The 24,219-nt window shown below is 65.0% G+C and overlaps 2 protein-coding genes and 1 long non-coding RNA gene across 9 annotated transcripts in view; 1 reads left to right on the top strand and 2 right to left on the bottom strand.

The window, feature by feature from the left end:
* The window catches only part of ARID3A (AT-rich interaction domain 3A), a 29,220-nt gene extending 15,271 nt beyond the window's left edge, over positions 1-13,949 (bottom strand). The window contains exons 1-4 of one of the 7 annotated variants that reach the window (XM_047100868.1): positions 13,812-13,949; positions 10,872-11,007; positions 9,607-10,247; positions 8,425-8,773 (exon numbers count right to left, since the gene is read on the bottom strand). In XM_047100868.1, coding sequence (XP_046956824.1) covers positions 8,425-8,773; positions 9,607-10,004 — 747 coding nt within the window. In that variant the 5' untranslated portion in view covers positions 10,005-10,247; positions 10,872-11,007; positions 13,812-13,949. Of the gene's footprint in view, positions 1-8,424; positions 8,774-9,606; positions 10,248-10,871; positions 11,213-13,511; positions 13,600-13,653; positions 13,741-13,761; positions 13,785-13,811 lie in introns of those variants that run through there. The other 6 variants (XM_047100870.1, XM_047100869.1, XM_047100873.1 and 3 more) reach the window with 6 other exon arrangements.
* LOC124527703 (uncharacterized) lies at positions 13,637-18,675 on the top strand. The gene is made up of 3 exons (XR_006965941.1): positions 13,637-13,700; positions 16,909-17,106; positions 17,217-18,675. It is a non-coding gene; the product is annotated as an uncharacterized LOC124527703 (long non-coding RNA).
* Positions 18,676-20,455: 1,780 nt separating this feature from the next.
* On the bottom strand, positions 20,456-24,219 carry KISS1R (KISS1 receptor). Its single transcript, XM_047100765.1, has 5 exons — positions 23,913-24,219; positions 22,406-22,530; positions 21,934-22,069; positions 21,405-21,637; positions 20,456-20,845 (listed from the first exon to the last, which is right to left on the bottom strand). The coding sequence occupies exons 1-5, from the start codon at positions 24,154-24,156 to the stop codon at positions 20,456-20,458; spliced, it is 1,128 nt and encodes a 375-aa protein (XP_046956721.1). The 5' UTR covers positions 24,157-24,219.

A 24,219-nucleotide genomic window follows, 5' to 3' on the forward strand; every position in this document is an offset into this window, starting at 1 on the left:
GTCTGCCCCGGGGAGGCCAGCGGCTGAGCGGGACCACCAGAGCTTACCTCCTGGGCACCCCACCTCCACGTGGGCCACCGTCCTAGGGACAAGAGGAGCCGGACACGGAGGGGCAGCCCCAGGCAGCACGAGGCTGGCGCCCGCCCCGCCCCACCACTCCTCTGCCAGGACACCTGAGTGCTCATTAACTACAGCAACAGCCAGCACTCACTCTAACGCTGCCCGGTTCACAGACAGGGAAACTGAGGCTCGCAGGGGGGGCACAGACAGCAATGGGCCGGTGGCTGGGCCCTCTGGCCCCTTGCGGGGGCCAGAGAGAGACGAGAGACCTCAAGCCCCGCTGTCCTTCCCAGAATCCGGCACCCAGTCAGCGAGTGTGTGGACTGTCCCCAGGCCACCACGGGCAGGGGCCACCTGGGAAAGTGGCAACTGAGGAGAAAGCATGGTGCGGGGGGGGGGGGGGGGAGGGGTCTGGGCCAGGGGAGGCAGAGCAACCAGGGACCCGGCTCCAGGCCCAGCTCCCCCAGCAGGAAGCCCGGTGACCCTGGCAGGCCACACTGGTTCCAGCCAGCCCGAATCCTGGGGAAACATCTGTGCATCTGGCCACAAAGTGGGGGCGATGAAAAACACTAGGAAAGTTAGCAGCCCCCACCTGGCCTGCCACGGGGAGCCCCTGGGGCCGGGGGGCTGGGCAGGTGCCACCAGGGTGGGGGGGGACCCTCAGAGACCCCTCACGAAGCAGACAGGGACACAGCTGGACCAGGAACTAGGGCGCAAGGCCACCCCCCACCACGCCAGCCTGGGCAGATGTGAGACCCACGCCCAGGGGCCACCGCACCTGGAGAGGAACCCCAAGACCCACCACCCTGCCCAGACACACCCACAGCCCCCGTACACGGCCAAGGGCGCACACAGACCCACGGCCCTCCCCATGGATTGGCAGGCCACGCCACCCCAACGTGGTCCCTGGCACAGGCACAGACACTCCCTTCCAGCCAGACACACAAACAAGACACGCCCTCACTCTCTCGAAGATAATGGCCCCAGACAGCCCGCCCTTGCCACGGTGCCAGCCCAGCCCACTGGGCCCCACACCCCCACGCCGCGGGACGGCCTCCTCTGCCTGCTTTGTCCACGGATGCGTCCCCAGGGCCCAGGACGCAGGCTGGTTCACAGCAGACACCCCGCGCTCTCGTGGAAGGACCAGGCTCAGGCAGGCACACTCGCGGGGGCACAGCCTGGCACTTCCCGCCCGGATCCCGGCCGCGACCCCGCCCCCAACCAATCCCCACGGAGGGTCCACAGAAGGCCAGGCCTCCCGCGGCTGCCTGAGGTCCGCCTGCAAGGCTCTCTTCTTACAGGGACACGGGTCATCGGACTCAGGGCCCACCCCACTCCAGCACAGGCTCATCTCAACTAACGACACCCGAGGAGACCGTTCCCAAACCCACGTCCTGGCGTCCCGGCAGACGTGGAGTCCGGGGGACCGACTACCATCAGCGCACAGCGCGTTTCTTCCTGGAATGTTTCTGTTTGTCCCCTTTCCTTGTCAGGGAGGACCAGAGTGTGGCCCTGAGGTGCCGGGCCTGGTCTGGAGGGGGTGGTGGGTGGTGCTGGCTCTGTGCCCCCCCCCCCACACCCCACAAGACCCCTGCCAGCGGGGCAAGGCCGCGTCCCGTGCTGGGGCCTTCAATAGGCAGACTGGTTACCGTTTAACCCCGTGACCCCCCCAATTGTCCTCAGCCGCGTGCAGCCTGGCCAGCGGAGAAGGGGCGGTCCGTGCCCCGCCCTCTGCGCGTGCCCACCCACCAGCCTGCACCCAGCCGCTCCCCTGACCCAGCAGGGCGACAGCGTCTGTAAATGGGGTCACAGGGCGGCTGCAAACAGCCAGGGAGACGCCCCTCCACGTCCCCAGGGGCGATGCCGGCCCCGGGATCTGGAAACTTAGGGACAGGGGGTTTACGACGCAGACAGGGAAACTAAGGCACAGAGAGAGCAGAGCCCCACCCAGCAGACCCCCCCCCCCCCACGACACCTCTGGGTCAGGGAGAGCTTGTCCCTGCCCAAGATCCCACAGAGCTGAAGAAGGAATTGAACTTGGCAGCCCCCCCCCTCGCCCCCGCAACCTGCCCCCAGGCCCTGTTCACACCTCAGGGCTCCCTGGGGAACATCAGTAGGGGGCAGGCAGGTTCGGAGGTTGAGCTGACCCCAGGGCCAGTTGAAGCCATCACTGACCTGGACAATGTGACTTTCTGGACTTTCTGGATAATGGTTAATGGGTCGCACCTCGACCTCACGCTTCAGGGCCAAGGTGAGCCCGTCACGGGGGGGGGGGGGGGGGGGGGGGCGTGGACACACCAGGCTCACACGCACGCGGGCCTCCAGCTCCCTGTATTTGCACACGGCCACGGGGGACGGTCAGCCCATCACACAGGGACCCAGGGGACATGCAATGCACTGGGCTCCCCACTCTCTGAAACACATGGGAACACATGGGCCCGGCCTTCCACAAGCACGTCCAGACCGCAGGACACACACCAACACGTCCACGAAGGGGAGGGACCCGTCACGCGGTGCCCGTGCACGTGTGCACAATCACAGCAGGCGAGGGGACGCACAAACACACCTCGGAGGCGACAGATACGCATAAAAGACGCTGTAGGGCGGTTCGCATGGCTCCAGGATGTTCAGATGAACACGCAGGAAAGCCTCAGCATCAGCACACGCGTGGGTTACAAACACCCGGAGGGCCCCAGGATGCCCCCAGACCCCCCGCTCCGGTGAACACAGATGCCAGCAAACACGGGGCCCTTGGAGACTGCCCCCCCCCGCCCCCATGTCCCGGGGACCCCGCACCTGCCCCCCCCACACCCCCACGTCTGAGGGCTGCACCCCGTGTGGCTCACCCGTGCCCATCCCCTAACCGGACACAGAACGTGGACACTGCCCGCTGGGCACCACTCCCTGCAGTGGCTGCGTGTGTTATTAGAAAGCGTGGGGCGGGCCGGGAGCTTGGCAGCGGCCACTAGGGTGGGGAACGGGTGGTGGGCGTGGGGCCAGGCCCCGGCGGCCGTGACCCCACGGCGGTGACTGGGTGGCTGGTGGCGGCGCAGGGGCCAGATAAGGTTCTTCCGCTGAGTCAGTGCGGTTCCCAGGGCTGGCACGGGCAGGGGCACAGTGCCAGGGGCTGGCGGGCGGGCACCCTCCCCATGCCCGCCACGGCCCGCTGGCTCCGTGCCAGCAGCCACAGCGGCTTTGATGAGGCAGGCGCTGCCCCAGGCGGGGTGGGCCAAGTTCCCAGGGGCTTCTCAACACCCTCCCCGCCCCCAAGCACACGGCCCCGGGCTCCTGGCGCCACAGGAAGAGGCTGGGCATCAGAGACGGGCCCCAGGACACACAGGGCCTGGCCTGCTGCCCACTCTGTTCCAAGCACGGCAGACGGATGTCGCCAGGTTCAGGACCTACCGTCTGACCTCTAAACCTTTGCCCAGGCTGTGCCCTCTGTTCAGGACACCCTCTTCCACCAGAAACATTTTCATCCTGCGCCCCTGGCCCAGCAGACTGAGCCTCTTCCAGTCCTGTCCAGACCACAGGCCCAGAGGGGTCACCCACATCGCTCACTTGCCCCACTCCAGACCCTGCCAAGGCTCCCCTAGAGCCCACCTTCCGTCTGCCCTAATGTCTGCTCACCCCCACCCCTCCTACTGGATGTTCCAGCCACACTGTTCCCAGACGCACGCTCTACCCTTCTCTCTCCATCTAGCAAACTCTTACGTATCCCGCAAAGCCCCAGCCCCAGAGCGTCTGGGCAACCTTCTCCTCAACCTTCCCCCTGGCCCAGCCCCAATCCCTAAGGGCTCCCTGCAGCCTTGGGGGCTCCCAGGCAAGACAAAGAAAATCTGTCAGCTCCTCCCCAAATCCCCACCCCCACCCTATGTTGCCCAGGGCCAAAGATGTTCATGGCAGCATCATTTACAACAGGCAAACAGGGAAACAGACACTGTTGTCGTCAGCCCCACGGGGAAACCACAGTAGCTAAGGAGAAGCCAGCGACGGGGAGCGCTCGGATCCACAGAGACACTGAGTGAGGACGGGAGCAGCGGCCAGCCTGGCAGCCCGAGACATGGCACTTTGACACCTTACAGGACACATTTCTGGACATGAATGGCCAAAGGAAGGCCAGCAAATTCCCTTTCTCCTTCCACGACAATGGTATCCAGTGTTACTTCTGGAATCGAAAATGGAGTTAAAAAAGCAGCCGTGTATCTTCTGTAACTAGGAAAAAACAAAAACCAAAAAAAAAAAAAAAAAAACCTAAGCGAGATGAAAGGGCCAGAAAAAAAATGAAATGTGACCCCAGCCTCACTCTGCGTTGGGCCGGGCCTGCTGTAGGGAAGCAGGACACCCACAGGCATAAAATGGATCCCAGGAGGCCTGGGCAGGGTCCCCAGCGAGGACACAGAGGCCCCTGGGGCCTGGAGCCTGAGGCAGCAGGTGGCCCTTCCCACCTAAGTGCCCGTGTGTGTCCAGGCCCCAGGTCCTGACACCTGATGTGAGGCCCTGGACCCGTCGCCTCCACTGCAGACAAAGGGGACAGAGGCCCAGGGGTCCCCAGAGCCCCAAAGCCGAGGTAGGGCTCGCCCCCCGCCCGTGTGTCCACTTCTCCAGCGCACCCTGGAGTCCGGTCCCAGCGCAGACACCTCATCCGTGTCACTGGGCGGTCGACCCAGCCACCCCACGCCAATCTCCGTCAGAACAACAGGTCCAGCACTCAAGTGCGCTCCCCGGCAGGATCCACGGTGTGTGCAGGGGACCCCGGTGAGAGGCCCCTCAGCTTCCTGCACGGTTAGGTGACGTGCCAGCCGGAGCTGTCACCCTACGTGTACAGGGTAGGCAGCGGAAGGACATCACCTTGAAAAGCGGGGGAAGACACCCCTACGTTTAACACCAACCCAAACCACAGTGAGACCTCACCCCACCTTGACTTGGGCGCCAAAGTCGTAATCGCTGGTGATCACAAGTGCTGGTGAGGACGTGGGGAGGCCAGAGCCTCGTGCGGCCACGGGGAGGAAAACGGCGGTGCCGCTGTGGGGGAAGCGGTCGACGGGTCCTCGAAAGGTCAGACAGAGTTACCGCCCGACCCAGCGATCCCACTCCTGGGGTTGTGCCCACGAGGGCTGAAAACACACATCCACACAAAACGCGCACACGTGCTCACGGCAGCACGACTCACAAAAGCCCAAGGTGTGAGCGACGCCATCCACAGGTGAGGGCAGACACACGGTGCACCCACTGCGCACGCGCACACCCACAGACGACCGCGTCCACCGTGCACGCGCACATCTGCAGACGAACGCATCCACGGCGCACGCCACTCCGGTGTGTCCACTGCGCACGCGCACGTCCACAGGGGGACCAGGTCTGCCGCGCACGCGCACACCCACAGTTGAACGTGTCCGCCGTGCGCGTGCACACCCCTCAGGTGCATCCACCACGCACGCGCACGTCCCTCGGCCGCAGCAGAAGTGAGGCGCGCACACCCGCCGCCCCGCGGTCGGACCCTGAACACACGACGCTCAGAGACGGAACCGGACGCGAGAGTCCACACGGGGTGTGGGCCCACGTGTGTGAAACGTCCAGAACAGGCTCATCCAGGCACAGGAAGGGGGCTGGTGGGGGAGGGGCTGGGAGAGGGGGTGGGGGCGTAAGAACTAAAAGATGCATTTACAAAAGTTCATTTTTGAGGTGACCACAATGTTCTAAAAGAGACGGGTGATGGACGCATAACTCCGCGTAGACGCTAGGAGCCACTGAGTCGCACACTTTGGGTGAATCACGTGCTATGAGACTTGATATCAATAAAGCTGTTGAAAACAGTCCCCACGTTTGAGGAGCTGAGACCAGGGATCCCGATCCTTAAGCAGCCAAAGATCTGAGGTTAAAAGTCTGCTGGAGGGGGGGCAGGGTTAAAAAAAAAAAAAAAAAGTCTGGTTTAAAATCCCGCAATGCCACTTTCTAGAGCCCAGGCACACTGTGTCGGGGACAGGAAGCCACCAGGATGCCACGTGTGATGCCAGGAGCCTGAGATCCTAGTGGCTGCTGCAGCTGCCCGATCCTGGCCACGGACTCCAGGCGCGTGGGCCCCGTCCCCGCGTGTTCCCAGGGCCCTACAGCGGGGAGGCCCCAGTGACTCAAGGGAAGGCTCCGTGGCCACGAGCCTGCTGCCCCGGGTCCCTCCCCGCCCTGGCCGCCCCGGGACCTGCAGCCACCCGGAACTTCACGGCTATCGAGGGTTCGTAGGGGAAGTCGGCCCAGGCCCTGCCAAGACCGGGGAGGAAGAGGCAGAGACGGTGCCAAGTGGGCGGCCGGCCGGCCCGGCTGCCACGTGCCAGGAAGGCTGTGGGGCAGGCGCCAGAGTCAACATGGCCCAGGACAGTGCCGACACCGGCGACACAGGTGCTCGGCCAGCTGGACCTGCCGCGGCTGGGCGGGAACGAGTCCCCGTGCTGCAGAGAGGCCCTCCCCGCCCGCCGGCCCGCACCTCCCGCAGCCCCGTTGCCCGGGGACCTGATTCCGTCTCCTGCGGGGCCCAGCCTGGCAGCATCTGGCCTCCACACACGAGCCAGTCTGGGTCCCGCCTCAGAGCCTTTGCCCAAGCCGTCTTCTCCGCCAGGTGCACCATCCCTCGGTGTGCGTGCACCTGACCCTCACGGCACAGCCCGAGAGGCTTCTCCCACCTGGCCCCCCACGTGTCCCCCCCTGACCGCCTCAGCAGTTTCAGTGTTTCCTGGTATACGGACCTCCACACCACAGCACGGGGGCTCTGTCTGTAGGGGCTCAGTATGACCCTGACACTGACCACATGCACGTGGCTTGGGGTTCCCTGACCCCCTCTGGCTTCGGTTTCCCCACCCCTGGGCATCCCTGAAATATCACCATCGTGTTCCAGACAAGTGCGGGTGGCTACCGTGGCCCTTTGTTCCTGACACGCCCGGGGGCTTTGGGGTCTGAGCCTGTGACCTGCCTCCAGTCAGTGTTGAGCCCCAGGGGCTGAGGCCACTGAGCAGGGGTGGGAGGTTAGGGGTCCTGTCGAACTCTGACCTCACAAGGACTGTGTGGCCTTGAGTCTCCCTTTGGGCCTGGCCATGACCCTATAATGCTGGGTGCATCTATCCAGCTCTCCAGCCCCCGAGCCTGGAGCTCTCTGTAAATATTCCGTGAACAAGTAAATATAACTTGCCCACACTGTGCCCATTTGTGTTATTTTGGACCCAGAGGACGTTAAGAGCAACACCGTGGCTCAGTTTTCCCATCTGCAAAATGGGACAGGCAGAAACCCAGCCCGCTGGTGTCTCCTTCTGAAGGGGAGAGACACTGAGGCAGGGAGCAGGAGCGCGTCCACACGCAGGGGTGGAGCCTCCAGCAGGAAGGGGGTGTGGGGGGCACCGTCCCCCCTCTACACCCCTCCCCTCCTCATAGCTCCTGGCCTGTCCCCCTCAGCACGTGTCCGATCTCAGGTCCTCTACTTTACGGGTCCTGTCTCTGCCTGAGGCAGGTCTCGGAAGACTGCAGGATGCACACCGCTCTTCCCCAAGAGAGGCTGGAGCCCATGCCCCTGTCCCCGGAGGCCAGTTCCTGGTCCATTCCTCCAGAGCTCCGCCAAGAGGGGCCCCCAGCCAATTCTGGGAGGCCACTCGTAGCCACCTCCCAGCTCTCACACACTGGCCTGTCCAGTGGAGCCCTTCGAGGCTCAGGCCCTGGGCCGGGGAACGCCAGGTCCCCCGCCGGCCACTCCTGGAGGTCGGGGCAGGGCCCAGCTGGCCACGGACTGGAATGTGAGCCCGGCCGGACGCCATCTGGTTTCCATCTGCCCAGCCCAGCTCGGCCCAACTTCAAAGGGTCCCCCGCCCGGCCACTTCCTCTGCCCCGGCCGCCCGCAGGGAAGGCACCAGGACGGCCCTGCTTCCTCCCCGCCCCTCTGTAGCCCCAGGGAGCCGCTCTGCAGTCCACAGCGACGTGGCCACCCCCGGCTCAACCAACGGCTGTGGCCTCGACACGCCAGACTCCACGCTGACCGGCAAGGCCTCCGGCCCGTATGCCCCAGCCCCCACCTCTCTGCCCACACGTCCACCCGCTGGGCCTCACCCCGAACGCACAACCCAGGCCGAACCCGGTCGGGTCGCGTGGCCTCTGCCTGGGCCCCTTTCCTTGCCGTCTCTCTGCGGGTCCTCCTGGTACGCACTCCGTGCCCGAGCAGCCCCCACGCTTCTCTCTCCTGGCTTTGCTCCCTCCCCCACATCCGCGCATTCCACGGCCGGCCGGTCCCACCCACGGGCCCCCACCTCGGCCGGGCGTTCTGCAGGGCTCCCAGCGTGCAGCTGGGTGCCGCCCGCCCCGAGGCCCCCGTCACGACGCGCGGCCCACCTGCTTGAACTGCTCCTCGTACGTCCAGTCCCCGTGGTCCGGCGGCTGCAGCTGGGGCGCCACGTGGGCGGCCCCTCCAGCGTGGGCCAGGCCGGCCCCTGGGCGCTCCTGGCTGCCCAGCACCCGGGGCCCGCCGTCACCCCGGAAAGCCTGGGACGGCGGGGCCCTGCGGGGGATGAGAGCCGCGGGACCCAGGCCGGAAGAGCCCGGGGGCCCCAGCCCCTCCTCGTCCTCGTACTCCGCCTCCTCGTCCTCGTCCTCCTCCTCGTCCTCCTCCTCCTCGTCCTCCTCCTCGTCCAGCTCTTCCTCCAGCTCCTCCTCCTCCTCCTCCTCCTCCCACTTTGGCTTCCTGGGGCAGGCAGAGGGCACAGGTCAGGGGAGATGGCGCCAGCTCACTGCAGCCCCAGGGCAGGGTCTGCTCCTCGCCAGGGCCTCGATTTCCCTCTCTCTGCACAGAAGAGCGGCCGCCACCCCATTGCAGGTGCTGGGAGGGGCGTGGGCCACAGTCTACGCTGTCTTGTTTCCCGTCGGCACAGAGCCCCACCTGCTAACCCCTCCTGCACTCGCTGCACAGGCTTCCTTGGCGGGCCTGGAGGGTCGCCCAGCCAGTTCCTGCCGCAGGGCCTTTGCTCAGGCTGTTCCTTCTGCCAGGCATGCTGTTCCCAGCCCCAGACACCTCTCCCCACCCCCATCCTTCGTCTTCTCGGCACTCCTTCTCACAACCCACAATCACCCTGTTTCTCTGCTCGTTCAACGTGTTCCCAGAAGGGTCCCGCCGGGGCCCTGCCAGCACTCAGCTCGGGGCCTGCGCGCGATCCAGGCGGAACGCGCCAGCGGGCCAGCCAGCACCCGTTCTGTGCAGGTTCCCCCCGGGGCCACTGAACCTGCTGTAGCCTCGCCGGGCCCGGGGCTCCTGGCCACACGTGGTCAGTGCCCTTAGATCAAGATGGCATAAAGCTACAAACTCAGGGCCCCCGCGATTTGAACGGTGGCTCCTGTCCTGGTTGGTACGTGTCCACCGTCCTCCAGAAGGTTCTAAGGGACAGCGCGGATCTCAGCAGTCGGCAGGACAGCGTCTGGTCCTGCCCGCACGGCTGTGTCCCCAGGGCCCAGAGCCGCCTGGTACGCATCGAACGCTCACCCACCGCTTGCTCGCGGCTAGCCCGCAGACCCCCGACTCACAGGTCGCCGTCGGAGCCCGCGTCCTCCAAGTGCTCGTCACCTTCGGCACGTCCTGGTGCCTCCCGGCCTCGGCCCGGGGCTGCAGGTGAGCCTGGCGCCCCTTCCCGGGCCGTGTCCTCGTCCTCCAGGCCGGGGGGCCCGTCCTCAGAGCCGCCGGGGCTGGGCGGGTGTCCGAGGCCCGCAGCAGCGGCCCGCATGGCGGCCAGCGCGGCCATCTGGGCCCGCTGCATCCGGGCCTTCTCCGGCTCTCTGTCCTCATCCGGGGCAGCCCTGGCCCGGGCCGGGGGGCCGGCAGGCAGCTCGGGCGGCAGGGGCGGTGGGGGCTGCCGGGCCTCCAGCTCCTGGCGTGCCCGCTGCTGCCGCTGCAGGAGTGTCTCCATCACCGCCTGCAGCTTCATGGCCCTGCGGGCCGGGCCGCCCCGGGCACCAGACGTGGGCGGCAGGGGCGGCCCCTGCGGGGAGGGGGCCTGGCCGCACTGCAGTGTGGGGGCCTCAGGGGAGCCGGGACAGTGCAGGATGGCGGGGGGTGGGGGCGGGGGCCGCCGTGCTCAGGCTGAGGGCATGCCAGCGGTGCCTCCTTCTCACGCCAGGCACCGGGCAACGGCGGCTGGTGTCTGGCTCATTCACGGGTTTGCAGAGACCTGGGGGCAGCAGGAGAGACCGTCAGACCACACTCCAGGGCTCCTCGGCCCCGTCCTCCCGATTGAGGTCAGACCGCAAAGGCCTCTGGGAAAATCTCTCCCAACCATTCCCATCAGGGTGCAGACCTGGAGGCCTCCCTGGAGGTGGTAGATGGTGCTCTCCCCATCCGCCCCCCCGTGTCTGCCCTCTGGGAGGCTGGGAAGCGGGGTCACCCTGCACTGAACTCCTGAGGGTCTGAAGGTGGCCCCCACCAGTCCTGACCCCACCTCCTGGGGAAGACCTTGGATTATTGCTTCATAAACACAGCAGGGGGACGGGGCATTCCCGGCCTCCGATTGGCCACAGCCAGCTACCAGGCACCAGAGTCCAGATGGGTTCCGGGTTCTGGTTCCGAGCTCCAGGTGCTGCTTGGACCCCTGCTGGTGCAGCCCCGTCCAGATGGCTCCAGGCACCACCCCCCTGCACTCAGGCCAACCAAGACTGTGGCTGGCCCAGACCGAGGGCTTCCTGTATACAGGTCCTGCGATCACCCTCCTCACTCACGCTCCCATCCCATTCCTCAGCCTTGACCTCTCTAGGCCTCAGTTTCCCCATCTGCAAGATGGCGTCCTGACAGCGCCCACCTCTGTGCTCAAGCAGGGACGAAGCAAGTTTGTGACGGTAAAGGCAGGCACACGGCAGGCACCATGTCGCGTTAGGGAAGGAGGCGCTGGATGGTCCCCATGTTACGGATGAGAAAAACTGAGGCCAGGAGATGCCCTGTTGGAGGACACACAGCACGTTCCCGGCAAGGCTGGGATTTGAACCAGGATCTGAGTGACATCAGAGCCTCCCTCACCACCCCACGTGATCTCTGCAGGGGAGTCCTCCTGCCCTTTGGGACCCCAAATGGGGCCAACGCCCCCAGAAGGCAAGGAGCTGCGCCCCAGCCTGGGGTCTCCTCAAACCACCAGCAGCCCTAATTGCCAAGGTCTCAGGCAGGGACACCCGGAACCTGGCATTGCTAGGCCTCACCAAACAGAAGGACGCAGGTCCCACCCCAGCTCCCCGCCCCCCCCAAGCCCAGGCCACACCCCCACCCGCCCAGACCGCCAGTAAAACAAACCGGGCAGAAGCCAACAGGCCCAGTAGTGACAACACAGACGGCACATCATGGGGAAGGGGGACGGGAGAGGGGGGGAGGGGACAGGAGACTGCCCCTAACCCAGCAAATGAACCCCCAAGCCACTCCGGGGGCAGACAGGGACCCACACACAGCAGGGGCCGGAGGGCAGAGGCTCCTGGTCGCTAGCTAGTTCACACCCATTCCCCAGGCTGGCCACCTTCCCAACTCCCATAGTGACCTGCTAATCCGAGCCTGACGCCACTCAGGGGAGTCTCGCAGTACAGACCCCCCCTCAACACACCCAGTCAGGGGAGGGGCCCTGCAGAGCCACAGGGACCCAGTGGCCCTCTGCTTTCTCCCCAGACCCCCTGCTGCTTCCATCTGGATAGGTGAAAGGGCAGTGGGGGGGGGGGCGGTGGGTGACCCCTGTGGGAAATGGGAGAGGGTCATGGCCCCAAAGGACCTTGGTAACCAGTAGGGACGGGGTCTCAGGGCACAAAGACCCTCTCAGAGGCCACAGTGCGAGAGGGTGACCAGTACAGTGTCCTTAGGGGCAGCGAAGTAGCACCAAGCCCCCCACTCTCCACCCCTCCCAGGACTGGTGGTCACCCCCCCACCAGCCCTAAGAAGTGCTGAGGGGACATTTCATGCCCAGTGTCTAGTCTGGTCCACTACCCCTCCCCCACATTTGACAACTTCAAGACAAGCCCCCCCCCTCCCTACGGAAACGCTCCAGGCAACACCCCCCTCCTCTTTGGGGGGCAGAAGGAAGAGGCCAGAGGAAGCCACTCCCCCCCCCCCCCAGCCTCCCACCCCCGGGCCTGCTGGGTTTAATGACCCTTCCGGGTCGCCCAGTGGGGGAGGGGAGCAGGGCAGGCCTCCACGTTGGGGTTGGTGGAGGGGGCAGGTGGGAACCCCAGAGCTCCCCTGGGCCTTGCCTGGGGCCCCCATGGCCGCCATTAACCCTAAGCTGGCGACGCCCACCCCCTCCAGACCCCTCCCCCAAGAGCCCTTTGTCCTCGGCCCCTACCCCCCACTTTATGACAACCCTAAGGGAGAGGCATTCGCAGGCCAGGACCAGGCAGGGGTGGGGGTGTGCTGGGTGGTCGCTGGAACCTGACTAGGGGGCCAGAGGGATCCTGGGCCACACCCTCCCCCCAATGCCTCCCGGAGAGAGAGGTCACCCGCTTGGGCCGGGGCCTTGCAAAACACGGTTATTTAAAGAGTTGTGCAAGGCTGGGGCCCGCGGGTGGCGAAAGGGGCCCCTCACTCCACGAAAGGAAGAGGGGGTGGGGTGGGGCAGAAAGCTGGGGAGGGGGCTAGGAGAGTCGGGAGTGGGGCGGCCCGGAGGAAGTGAGAAAAGAAAAACCGAAGAAAGAGAAGAAATAAGACGACAAAAACCCCAGTCCGGATTTCAAAGGCTTCTTGGAAAGCGACCGATTTGCATGGGGGGGGGGGCAACCCCTCCGGCCCGGGCGACTAAAAACGGAAGATTATTGACAAATCCGCCGCCTGGGGTCGGACGCCGAACGTTGGAGTTGACAAACGCGCGCTCCCCGCGCTTCCTGCGCCCGCTTTTGTGTCTGGGGGGCACTGACCGAGGCGGGGGGGGCTTTTCCCGGGGATCCCCGCCAGAGCGCTGGCTGCCCGGCCGAACCCACGCCCGGGCGCGGGCATGGGGAGGGGGGTCCCCCTCCAGGGGTCCCTTTCAGCTCCGGAGCCGACACTTCATAAGTAAGCCCTCCAAGCTGGCGAGGGTCGCTAGGGAACTGCCCTCCCCACCCGGCGTTCCCACTCCGCTCGGGGGTCGGGAATAAAGCACCCGATTCCGGGGAGAAAAAAAAATGAGATAAGAACCCAGAGCGCAGCCCCCCGCGCGCGCCTAGAGACCATTTCCTTCCGCTGGGGGGTGGGGGGCGGCGCTCACTCGAGACCCCCGACGGCCCTAGCGCAATGTGGTAGGGGGTGAGGTCTCCGAGGGGGGTCGCGGAGAAAACCACCCCAACTCGGACCCACCGGAGTCGCCTTCCCGGTCCTGGGCCCCCACCCTTGTGCCTGCCCAACTTTGGAGACCCCCCCTCACTGGCTTCCCGGGCGCACTGCGCCCACCCGGGACCGGAACCCGCAACTTAAAAGGCCAGCCTCCCCCCCGCCTCACCGCGCAGGGCCCGCTCGGGGGGCGCATGCCCTGCGCCTGGCGTCCGGCCCTGCCCCGGCCGCGCCTGGCCTCCGGCCCGGGCCGCGAGCTGCGCGCTGCTGGCTCCCGGCCGCCGCCGGGTTTGTGCCGCGCGCCGACTCACCGAGCCGCCCGCCGAGTCCGCGTCTACACCCCCATCCGACCCGATTGGTAAGAGTCTCCCCGCGCGCGGCCTCCCCCGCCCCTCCCCTCCCCCCGCCGGCGCGCTCACCGCCCCGCAGACAAATCACCGGGTGACAAATCGCTCTCAGATGCAAATACCTCGCCGGTGATTCAGCGCTGCGGCCCGGGACGCGGGGAGGGGTCTCGTGAGGCCCCCTCCCCCTTCCCGGACGCCCCCTCGACCCCCGCGCTCGGTCCGAGGACGCACCACCAGCCCAGGAGTGTTGGGGAGGGGGAGAGAGTGGCCAGAAATTTTCAGGTCACGGCCCCTTTAAATGATAATAAATAATAAAAGGGAAGGGGAACAGCTTCGCGGGAGGCCCCGCCCCCTGCTTAGGGACGGTGGGCAAAGTGCGCGCCGCGGCCCCGAGCGCACAGGACGCCGAGGGCGCGGGAGGGACTGGGAGCATCCGAGGGGGAGGGGAGGGCTTTAGACCTCCGCCAGGGCGGGCTGGAGGGACCCGAGCCGGGTCGGGGACCCCTTCACCAGCTCTCCCGGCATCTAGGACGGGCCTGCCCTTCCGGGCTCGGAGTTTCACTCCTGTCCCATACCCCAGCGACCTGGCGCTAGAGACTTCGCCCCTCCCCCCCCACCCCACCCCCAACAGAGCCTCTGTTGCCACATCTGTAAAATGGGGATTAAAGACCCGGTGATGACTGGAGCTACGAGGAAGAGAAATGAGAGCAGGCCGGGGGCTAGGGGAGGAGGCCAGGGCCCTCGTCGGGGGTGCTGCAGGGTGGGGAGAGGCCTAGGAGAGGGAAAGCTGCCGCCGGGGGCGGGGGGGGGGGGGCGGGCAGCGCTGCTTGGACACAAGCGTGGGGGTGGGGGAGTGCGTGCTGGTCCTCGGGAAGACTCCTTGTGAAATCGTGACGACCCCTGCCCCCGACTGTCACCCTCTAGGAGGAGAGACAAGATAATCTCCTTGGTAATAATAACTTGATAATAATTTTCATATTCTGAGCCTCCCCTTGCCCGCCATGTGCCCTATGCACGTTCACATCTCTGTGTAGGAGAGACTCTTAATGTCCTCATTTCAAAGAGAGCGACGCCGAGGCACAGAGTAGGGCGCCTCGAAGGTGGGGATGTGGATGTGGGCTCTGCTGGGAGGTCTGAGGTCCAGGGGCCACCCTTGGGACTAATTGCGGGGGCCCGGCTGCAGCCCAGATGTGAACCAAGTGGGAGCACGGGTGGGCAGTTGGCCTGGGGGCCACTTGTCCACGGTCCTACCGGGTGGAGCTTGGGCCCCCGGTTTTCAGTGTTGGTTTCATGTACCCTAAGGCTCACGATACTGACATCTTTTCAGGACCTCAAGCCTCCAGTGCAAACTGCAGGTTTCCTGCTTCAGGTGGGGGTGGGGGGTGGGATTCCCAAGCCCAGGGGATGAGTGCCTGGAGGCTGCCCCCACCCCAGGGCTGGAGTCCTGCCCACCCACCGCTTTCAGGAACCCAGCCCTGGAGCCCCAGGGCCTCCTGTAGCCTAATGGCAGCAGGTGGTGAGAGGCCTCCACCTTTAGGCTATTAAGCACCCACTCCCAGCCGCTTCAGAGACATCTGCCCAAAGAGGGGAAGTTTGGAGAGACCCAGGTGAGCTGGGGAGGAAAGCCACCATAAGGGTCCAGGCACCCCCCCCCCACCAGGAGCCACTTCTGCCAAGTGCAGCAAAGCCTCTTCCCCATCATAGAGCCAAGGCCATCGGAAGGCACTCCCTGCCCCACCCAGGTTAGATTCGTGAGCCTCTCTGCCTCCGTCTTCCCCTGTAGAAGGAGCCCATGTTTTGTTTGTTTTTTATACTTTTTTTTTTTTAGAGAGGGAGCGCACGTGTACACAGAGGGGCAGAGGGGGAGAAAGAGAATCTTAAGCAGGCTCCACGCTCAGTGGGGAGCCCAACGCAGGGCCGGATGCCATGGCCTCCGCATCATGTAGGACCACAACTCGAGCCAAAATCAAGAGTCCGGGCGTTCAAAGGCTGAGCCACCCAGGCACCCCCAAAGGAGTCCACGTTAATTCATTCCTTGTATACTCGTTTGGAGGGTTCCATTTCCTTCTGCTCAAAAGGAGGGGCACGGCGGGGTACTCTCAAGGGCGGGGTGGGGGGTGCTGCCCTTCCCCCATTTCCCTGGGGAGAGTTGTCCATACATAGCGACTTCCCCAGAGGTGCCCAGTCCTAGAGGGTGAGGGGCTGCAGGATTCCCAGCTGCCTCCAGTGAGGCCATCCTATTTTTAGCCCAGGGAGGGAGCTGGGAATTGATTCACAGACTTGCTGGCTCCACTGGGAGTGGGCAGCAGGCCCTGGTTCCACCTCGGTCCTCCTGGTCCTGCTGTGTGATTTCCACTGGGTGCTGACCCTTCTTTGGTCTCTGTTTTGCAAGCTGGGAAATGGGTACAGAGACCCAAGTCCTATAAGGTTTCCCGTCCAGACCATGTTGCAAGGCCCCTGCGGGTTTGGGACACCCCCCCCCCCCGCCCGGGGACAAAGTAGCCAGCTCCCCACTCAGGGGTGGGGGAGGGTGGGGGAAGCACCCTCTTAAAAATTCACCCAGATCAAAAAAGAAAGGCGGGGGAGGGCGCCTGGGTGGCTCAGTTGGTGAAACATCAACTTTGGCTCCGGTCATGGTCTCGGGTTTGTGAGTTCGAGCCCCACGTCGGGCTCTGTGCTGACAGCTCAGAGCCCGGAGCCTGCTTCGGATTCTGGGTCTCCCTCTCTCTCTGCCCCTGCCCCGCTCATGCTCTGTCTCTCTCTGTCTCTCAAAAATACATAAATGTACAAAAAAGATTGAAAAAATAGTTTTAAAAAAAATTCACCCAGATCCCAAACAGTCCACCTCCCCATGTTTTTCCTCCTCAAACATGTTCCCACATCTGGGCCTTTGCACTGGCCAGTCCTTCTGTGTGGCGTCCCCTTTCCAGGTCACCCCATGGCCCGTGCCCTCTCCTGCTTCACACTGGAGCCTCTGCTCCTCAGAGGGTCCCTCCCTGACCTCTCAGGGTCAGGCGTGACCCCATCATGTCACCCTGTTTTGTCTTCATCCAGGTGCTTCTGTTTTTGATACGTCCGGTATTCACTTCCGGTATTCATTTGACCCACTCTTCCTTGCTTGAAGCAGGGTTTCCAGGCCTGAGGCTGTGCCTGGCACATAGTAGTTGCTCAATAAATGTTGGTTGAGTGAATTCGTGTGTTCCCTCCCTCATCCCACAGGACTTTTGGCGTCTGTCTATACAGAGGTGGAGGGGAACAATTCACCGTCTTGATTTCCAAAACAAACAAGCCCGGACAGGGGTGCTGGGCCCCGTGGAAACGACTCAACCCTGTTTTCCGTCACTTGCACCTGGCTCCCGGGTTGCCCTGGCCCTGCAAGCCGGGGTCCACGAAAATGCGATTGTAACAACTTTTAAAGTAAGAGAAAAGCAAATGTACCAATAACGGATGTATATTAATGAATCCAGCCTAAATTATATTAGGTTTTGTAAAAACAGTAAAGTATCACGTTTAATATTTTCTCATAGACAAGACCGAGGAGACGAAAGTGCCTGCGACCCAGGGAGTTCATGATGCGGCTCGCTTGACCCATTCCGCATCGGGGAGACGCTGGGCCGGGGTCTGGTATGGGGTTCGCATGAGCGACCGCCCCTTAGCGCTGGCGGCTCCTTTGTGGGGGTCGAGCCGGGAACCTCGGTGGGGTGCGCGCCCCACCTGCCGGGCACCGACGGGACTGCAGTCAGGGGCGGGGCCGGCGCCTGAGGCCGCCAGGTGGCGCCGTGTCCCCTGAAAACGACTTTCCCGGGTCAGACGGGGAAACTGAGGCCCGCGGAGTTATTTTCTCCCCTGTGGCTCCTTCTGAATGTTCTACGGTAGAATTGCCAGATAAATACCGGATTCGCGGTTAAATTTTAAGTGTATCCTAAGTTTTGCACAGGACCTACTTACACTAAAAAGTTTTTCATTGTTTATCGGAAATTGAAATTAGCCCCTTTCCCTACCCCAGACCCCCAGGGTTTATCCCCATCAGGTGGCCCTGAGGCCCATCCCACCCGCTCTCTCGGATGGGCTGTGCTGGCATATGCCTGGTCCTGGCAGCTCAAAAGGCAAGACCCGTGGTAGTAATGAAATAATAAACTGGAAAAGTCTCCACCTACCTTGGACCGTGTCCCTCCCTGCTTAGGAGCCTCCATGGTTCCCATCACCCTCAGGAAAGATCCGGCTTATCCCTGCAGCTGGCAGTCTTCCCACTGCACTCTCCTCTGGCCCCGCAGGCCTTCTAGCTCTTTCTCACCAGATGTTTCCTGCCCCAGGGCCTTTGCACTGTCTGTGCTCCCCATCTGTTGTGCTCTTCCCCCACCTCCGAGCTGCGTTCACATTTCCCAGACTTGCCTGCTCCAGGAAGCCTTCCCGGACTCACCCCCACCAAGGTCAGGCTCCCAGTGACCCACGAGGGGCACACATGTCTTTCTCATGACCCTTTCTGCTGCTCTAACTCTGCATCTCTCCAGGTAGTCTGCCCCTTCCGTCCGAGACCAGGCAGGGACTGTGTACAGGAAGCCCCTCCTCACTGCCGTGGCCCGACCCCCAGCGCAGAGCCTGGCACACGGGAGGGGCTCCGAAAACGAGGTCCAGCTAAATGGGCCCCAAACGACTCCTCTTCCTAGACCTCCCTTTCAGCCCTTCAACGTTGTGTGTTTTCCTGAGATAATCGTGAATCCTGACGCAGAACTTGGCCAGGCTTCCCCCGACAGTGACATTTTGTAACACTGCACTACGGTATCACAACCAGGATTTTGACACTGATGCGATCCGCCCACCTTCTTTGGATTTCCCCGTTTTATGGGACAGGAGTGTGCCATCACGAGGGTCCCTCCTGCCCCCTGCCCACCTCGCTCACCGCCCCTACTGCCCTCACCCCGGCAACCACCGGTCTCTTCTCCATCCCCATAACGCTCTCTCCTCCAGGTGCTGTTAGAACCACACGCGTCGTGTAACCTTGGGGGTTGCCTGATTTTCCCCGCGTGATTCTGGGAGATGCGTCCGAGGGGCCGCGTGTCTGCCCCGCGCCCACAACTGTCTGCTGCTGAGTTGTGTCCCATGGTGTGGGTGGGCGAGTGTGCTTGCCCACACGCGTGTCGTGGACGCCCAAGGTACCGCGTGTCGGCTGCCGCAGGTGAGCTAAGTGTGCGGGTTTTCTGTCCCGGAGCTTTTATTTCTCTGACGTGAATACCCCAGAGCCCCCTTCACCTTCTTTTTAAAAAAAAAAAACACGTTTTTCCTGCAGAAACTGTGCCACTCCCTCTGCACACACTTTCTCTCTTAACCCCCACAACACACTTGGTCATTCATCCCGCAAATATCTAATCAGCCCGACCATGCGCTGGGCGCTGGGCATTCGTGGGGGACCACGTGAGACAGGCAGCCAGCAGGTACAACACAGGGACATCAGAAACGTGATGGGGGCAGCACTGGGCGCAGAGAGCTCCAGGAAGGCTTATGAGTGGGGCACAGCTGGCACGACAGCCAGGCCTGCACGTGCAAAGGCCCAGAGGCCAGAGGGATGACAGCAGTTCAAGCAGCTGCAGAGAGAGGGTGAGTTTGGAGGGCAGGGAGTGGGCGGGGGCGGCAGGGCCTGTGGGCAAAGGGGAGAATTCCACCCTCTTGTCCTGCCCGGTCTGGAGGCTGGTGTTGAAGCCAAGAACAAGCCAGCTTCAGGCGAGTGTCGAAATGAGCTGTGTTTTGGCCTCTTGGTCTCACATGAACATCGCTGCCAGTTTGGATTACTTGCAGGGCCGTGCCGTTTCCAGATAAGTTGGGCGCCCTGGAGCCCTCCCGGAGATGGGCGGGGGTCCTGCGGGAGTGACTAAGCCTCAGCCGGCAGGGCTGTCGGGGGAAGGCTGAGCTAATCCTGCGCCGGCAGCCCCACCCAAGCGACGTCTGGGCGGGGCGGGGCTCTGACGGCTCGCAGCAATCCGGGTGCAAACAGCGGTGTGGGGCTTCTGAGCCCGGGCCTCCAGGCTCTTCCTGGAACCTGTGCCAAGGGATGAGCCTGACTTCCGGGAGCACCAGGCGGCCGTGCGGGGAGGAAACCCAACAGCCACAGGGGTGGGGAGAGGACTGCTCCGCCACCAGGCCTGCCGGGAAGGCCTTCTGGGGCCTTCCAGGTCCGGCCCAGCCGAGCCCGGTTACCCCACAGGCCCGGGAGTGAAAATCGGCCGCTCCTCTGCCTCCCTCCGCTGTGGGGCGCTTTCTCAAGGAGCCGTCCGTCCCGCGACCGGCTCTGTGCACGTGCTCCAGGGAGTACCTGTGCACTCCGTGGCACCCGCCCCTTCCCCAGCCGGGACGCTGGACACTCACCGGGTAGCAGTAACACTACTTTATTTCAGCACTTTAAAAATCGCACGCTGTTCACACGTCCGTATTTCTGAAAATGGGACGAAGCTTATAACGTTACGATTGCAAGGCAGTGTGCGAAAGACGTCCGTCGGTGCTTTGGGGGAACGTTCCAGACAGTGCCAGTATCAAAGTGTCTTCAATTTCAGGAAATACAGAAGTAAGTAATTAGGATATCAGTGGGAGCAGACATCACAGCAAATTCGTAGCGAGGGGACATGGTGGGGGGACGTTTTCACTATGATTATCTTGCACAGAAACCGAGATACTAATAACCACATAGGAGCGGCTGCTGTTCAAACGGCACCTGTCCCACAGGGGCCCAGCTCTCTCCCCGCAGAATCCGCCCGGATTGGGGCCGGACGCTCCCTCAGGACACCCGCACTCTCCCGGGCTTCGGGGGCCCGGCGGTGGCCGGGGGGGCGGCCAGGCGGCGCAGCTCCGTCGGGGGGGCGGCGGGGGCGGGCCGCCGCGGGGCGCAGGGGCAGACCCGGCGGAAGGCCTGCCGGAAGTGGGAGCCCAGGAACGCGTAGAGCAGCGGGTTCAGCGCCGAGTTGCCGTAGGACATGCAGTGCGCCCAGATCTTGAGCGCGTAGGCGGTGTAGCTGCGCGGGTGCCAGGCGCCCGCCGGGCCCAGCGCCTGCAGCACCAGGAACAGCTGGATGGGGCCCCAGCAGACGGCGAAGAGCAGGACCACCGCGGCCACCAGCCGCGAGACCTTGGCCCGCACGGCGCCGGCCCGCTCTGCCAGCAGCCGGCCCTGCGGGGGGGAGGGGTGGTGAGGAAAAGCTGCGGGCTGGCCGGGGCCACCCCGCAGGGCCCCCCTCCGTGGTCGCTCACTCTTTTTTTTTTTTTCAACGTTTATTTATTTTTGGGGACAGAGAGAGACAGAGCATGAACGGGGGAGGGGCAGAGAGAGAGGGAGACACAGAATCGGAAACAGGCTCCAGGCTCTGAGCCATCAGCCCAGAGCCCGACGCGGGGCTCGAACTCACGGACCGCGAGATTGTGACCCGGCTGAAGTCGGACGCTTAACCGACTGCGCCACCCAGGCGCCCCCGGTCGCTCACTCTTAAAGTAAGCTCCGGGGCCCGGCGTGGGGCCTGAACTCGCGACCCCGTGAGCTCCTGCTCTACTCGCTGAGCCGGCCGGGCGCCCCCAGAGCTCCCCTTCGTGAGCCTGGCACGTCCCCCCCCCCACTTCGCCGCCCCCTCTCCCCCCCACTTCGCCGCCCCTCCCCCCACCCCCTCCCCGGCTCCTCCAGACGCGCGTCCCCCACACCGTGCCTCCACCCAGCCAGCCAGCCGGCGGCCGCTCACCTGCAGGGCGCCCTCGGCGGCCGCGGGGCTCACGGCGGTGCGGCCCAGGTGGCGCAGCATGGCCCCGTAGCAGGCGCAGGTGGCGACCAGCGGCAGCAGGTAGAGCGCCAACAGGTTGTAGAGCGCGAAGGCGCGCTCCAGGGCCCGGCTGGGGAAGACCTCGCTGCAGTAGGTGCGCGGCCCGGGCGAGAGGCGGTGCAGGGCGAGCACCGGCGCGGACACGGTGGCCGAGCCTGCGCCACACGACAGGGTGAAGACCCTGCCCCGGGGACGAGGGACGCCAGGAGGCCAGGACGCCTACCCTCAGGTGCCCCCTGGGGCAGCGTCACTGGGCGCGCCTCGTAGGCGCGCGTCGTCCGGGATCCGCGCCTTCGGCGGCAGCGCCCATTTCCCAGATGTACGCACGGCCGAAGCCCAGTGAGGGGCGGTTGGCGGGGCGGGGGGTGGGGGTGGGGGCGCCCAGGGCACGAAGGCTTGTCGCCCCCCCCCCCCCCCGCCTCGCCCCGTGCGGCGCTCGCGCTGCACTCACCCACCCAGATGCCGAGGCTGACCGCCAGAGCCAGGCGGGGTGTGCGGCGGCGCAGGGCGCGCAGTGGGAACACGGTCACGTACCAGCGGTCCACGCTCATGGCCGTCAGGGTGGCGCACGTGGCCTGCACCGAGACCTGGGGGAGGGGGCGAGAGCGGGCGTTTCGTCCCGTGTGCGGTGTGGGGCCTGCCCCGTCCGCGCCCACCCCGCGGGTGCCCCCACCCGCACCCGGGCACAAACACCGAAACACCCGGGCACAAACGGGACATGCCGCGGGAGGGCCTCCAGGGGCAGAGAGGGGGATCCCAGTGCGGGTTTGACCGGGCCGCTGGCGCCGGCCCACCTCCGCAAGCCCGGTCCCTAACTGTATCTCTGCCTTTTACGCGGTCCCCTTTCCTGTCCCCAGGCCCAGGCCCCACCTCCTCCTCGGCCCCGCCCCTGGGCTCCGCGGCCCCTTCCCCAGCCCGCGCACCTGCTGCATGTAGTTGACGAACTTGCACATGAAGTCGCCCAGCACCCAGGCGGGCAGCGGGTAGAGCAGGGCCGTGAAGGGCACGCAGCACGACAGGAAGGTCACGTCCGTGGCCGCCAGGTTGGCTGCAGGAGGGGACACGCGGGGGCCTCAGCCACCCAACAGCCCGGCCCAGCCCCCACCCTTTCCTTGCCTTTCTCCGAGTAACCCGCAAGACCGCCTGGAAGATCCCCCGGCGTCCTTCGGCAGAGAAATTGGGGCGCCCTCCAGTCCCCCATTCGTACACGTCAAACATCCCCTCAGTACGGGTTTTCGTGGCCGTTTGAGCGACAGTCATTGCGCCCTGCGCGCCCCCGTCCGGGCTGGAGAGCCGGGGCGCGTTCCCGTCGAGGCTGGGAGAGCCGGGGTTGCGCCCCCGTCGAGGCTGGGAGAGCTGGGGTTGCGCCCCCGTGGAGGCTGGGAGAGCCGGGGGGCACCCCTGTCCGGGCTGGGAGAGCTGGGGTTGCGTCCCCGTCCGGGCTGGGAGAGCCGGGGCGCGCCCCCGTCGCGGCTGGGAGAGCCGGGGTTGCGCCCCCGTGGAGGCTGGCAGAGCTGGGGTTGCGCCCCCGTCGAGGCTGGGAGAGCTGGGGTTGCGCCCCCATGGAGGCTGGGAGAGCCGGGGGGCACCCCTGTCCGGGCTGGGAGAGCTGGGGTTGCGTCCCCGTCCGGGCTGGGAGAGCCGGGGCGCGCCCCCGTCGAGGCTGGGAGAGCTTGGGTTGCGTCCCCATCCGGGCTGGGAGAGCCGGGGTTGCGCCCCCTTCCGAGCCGGGAGAGCCGGGGTTGTGCCCCCGTGGAGGCTGGCAGAGCCGGGGTTGCGCCTCCGTCGCGGCTGGGAGAGCCGGGGCGCGCCCCCGTCCGAGCTGGGAGAGCCAGGGCGCGCCCCCGTCGGGGCTGGGAGAGCCGGGGTTGCGCCCCGTCGCGGCTGGGAGAGCTGGGGTTTCGTCCCCGTCGCGGCTGGGAGAGCTGGGGTTGCGTCCCCGTCGGGGCTGGGAAAGCTGCGCACGCCCCAATCCCCTCTGAACCTGCCTCCGGGTCTGCAAGCTGGAGACAGTGGCGCTGCCCAGCAGCCACCACAGAATAGAGGAAATCGAGCACTCACCTGAGCCAAGTCGGTCGGCCCATCATACAAATGTGTGAACCGAGCCTTTCATTTGCGCAAGGGTCGCAAACCGGGATCCCGCGGGCCTAGCAGCCCCTCTCCCTACTTTCATTCATAGGACACCGTGTCACAAGAACCACGTTTTAACCAGACACCTTCCTCAGGGCCAGGCCAAGCTCTCCACCGGCCACTGTCCAGACTCCAGAGTTCTCGAGCTCTAGCCCAAGAGTCAGGGACAGTAGGGACGGGACCTGCTCCCTGCACGGGGCGGGGGGCGGGGGTGCCGTCTGGGAGAGCACAGCGCGCTAGGAGGCCCCCTGGGCCTCTCAGGGGACCCCCGGAGTGGCCGGCAGGTGCCCGGGCGCTCACCTATGTAAAAGTTGGTCACCGTCCGCATCTGCTTGTGGCGGCAGATGACGAAAATGACGAGCGAGTTCCCTGCCAGCCCGAGCAGCATCAGCGCCACGAAGGAAACCGGCACAAGCCAGGCGTCCACCGGCCGCGGCACAGGGGCCCGGCCGTCGGAGGCGTCGGCGCCACAGCCCGGGCAGACCGTCGCGTTGGCCGGCGCCCACCAGGACGCGTTGGGCGCGGACGTGACCACGGCGCGCATGGCTTCGCCGCCCTCTTCCCCCAGGCCGCCCGCCGGATTGCGCCCAGGCGGCGGCCTTCCTCG

The sequence above is a fragment of the Lynx rufus genome, unplaced genomic scaffold (assembly GCF_022079265.1).
Source record: "Lynx rufus isolate CCGP_SWC_20201006 ecotype Redwood Valley unplaced genomic scaffold, mLynRuf1.p SCAF_53, whole genome shotgun sequence".
In the NCBI taxonomy this organism is placed as follows: Eukaryota; Metazoa; Chordata; class Mammalia; order Carnivora; family Felidae; genus Lynx; species Lynx rufus.

What these genes read in the sequence shown, in the direction of transcription:
- KISS1R (XM_047100765.1), bottom strand. Translation starts at nt 24,156, where the DNA reads ATGCGCGCCGTGGTCACGTCCGCGCCCAACGCGTCCTGGTGGGCGCCG. An exon ending in GGTGACCAACTTTTACATAG is followed by an intron (nt 22,531 to 23,912) that starts GTGAGCGCCCGG and finishes CCCCTCCTGCAG; the next exon opens with CCAACCTGGCGGCCACGGAC. An exon ending in CCGCCGAGGGCGCCCTGCAG is followed by an intron (nt 20,846 to 21,404) that starts GTGAGCGGCCGC and finishes TCCCCCCCGCAG; the next exon opens with GGCCGGCTGCTGGCAGAGCG.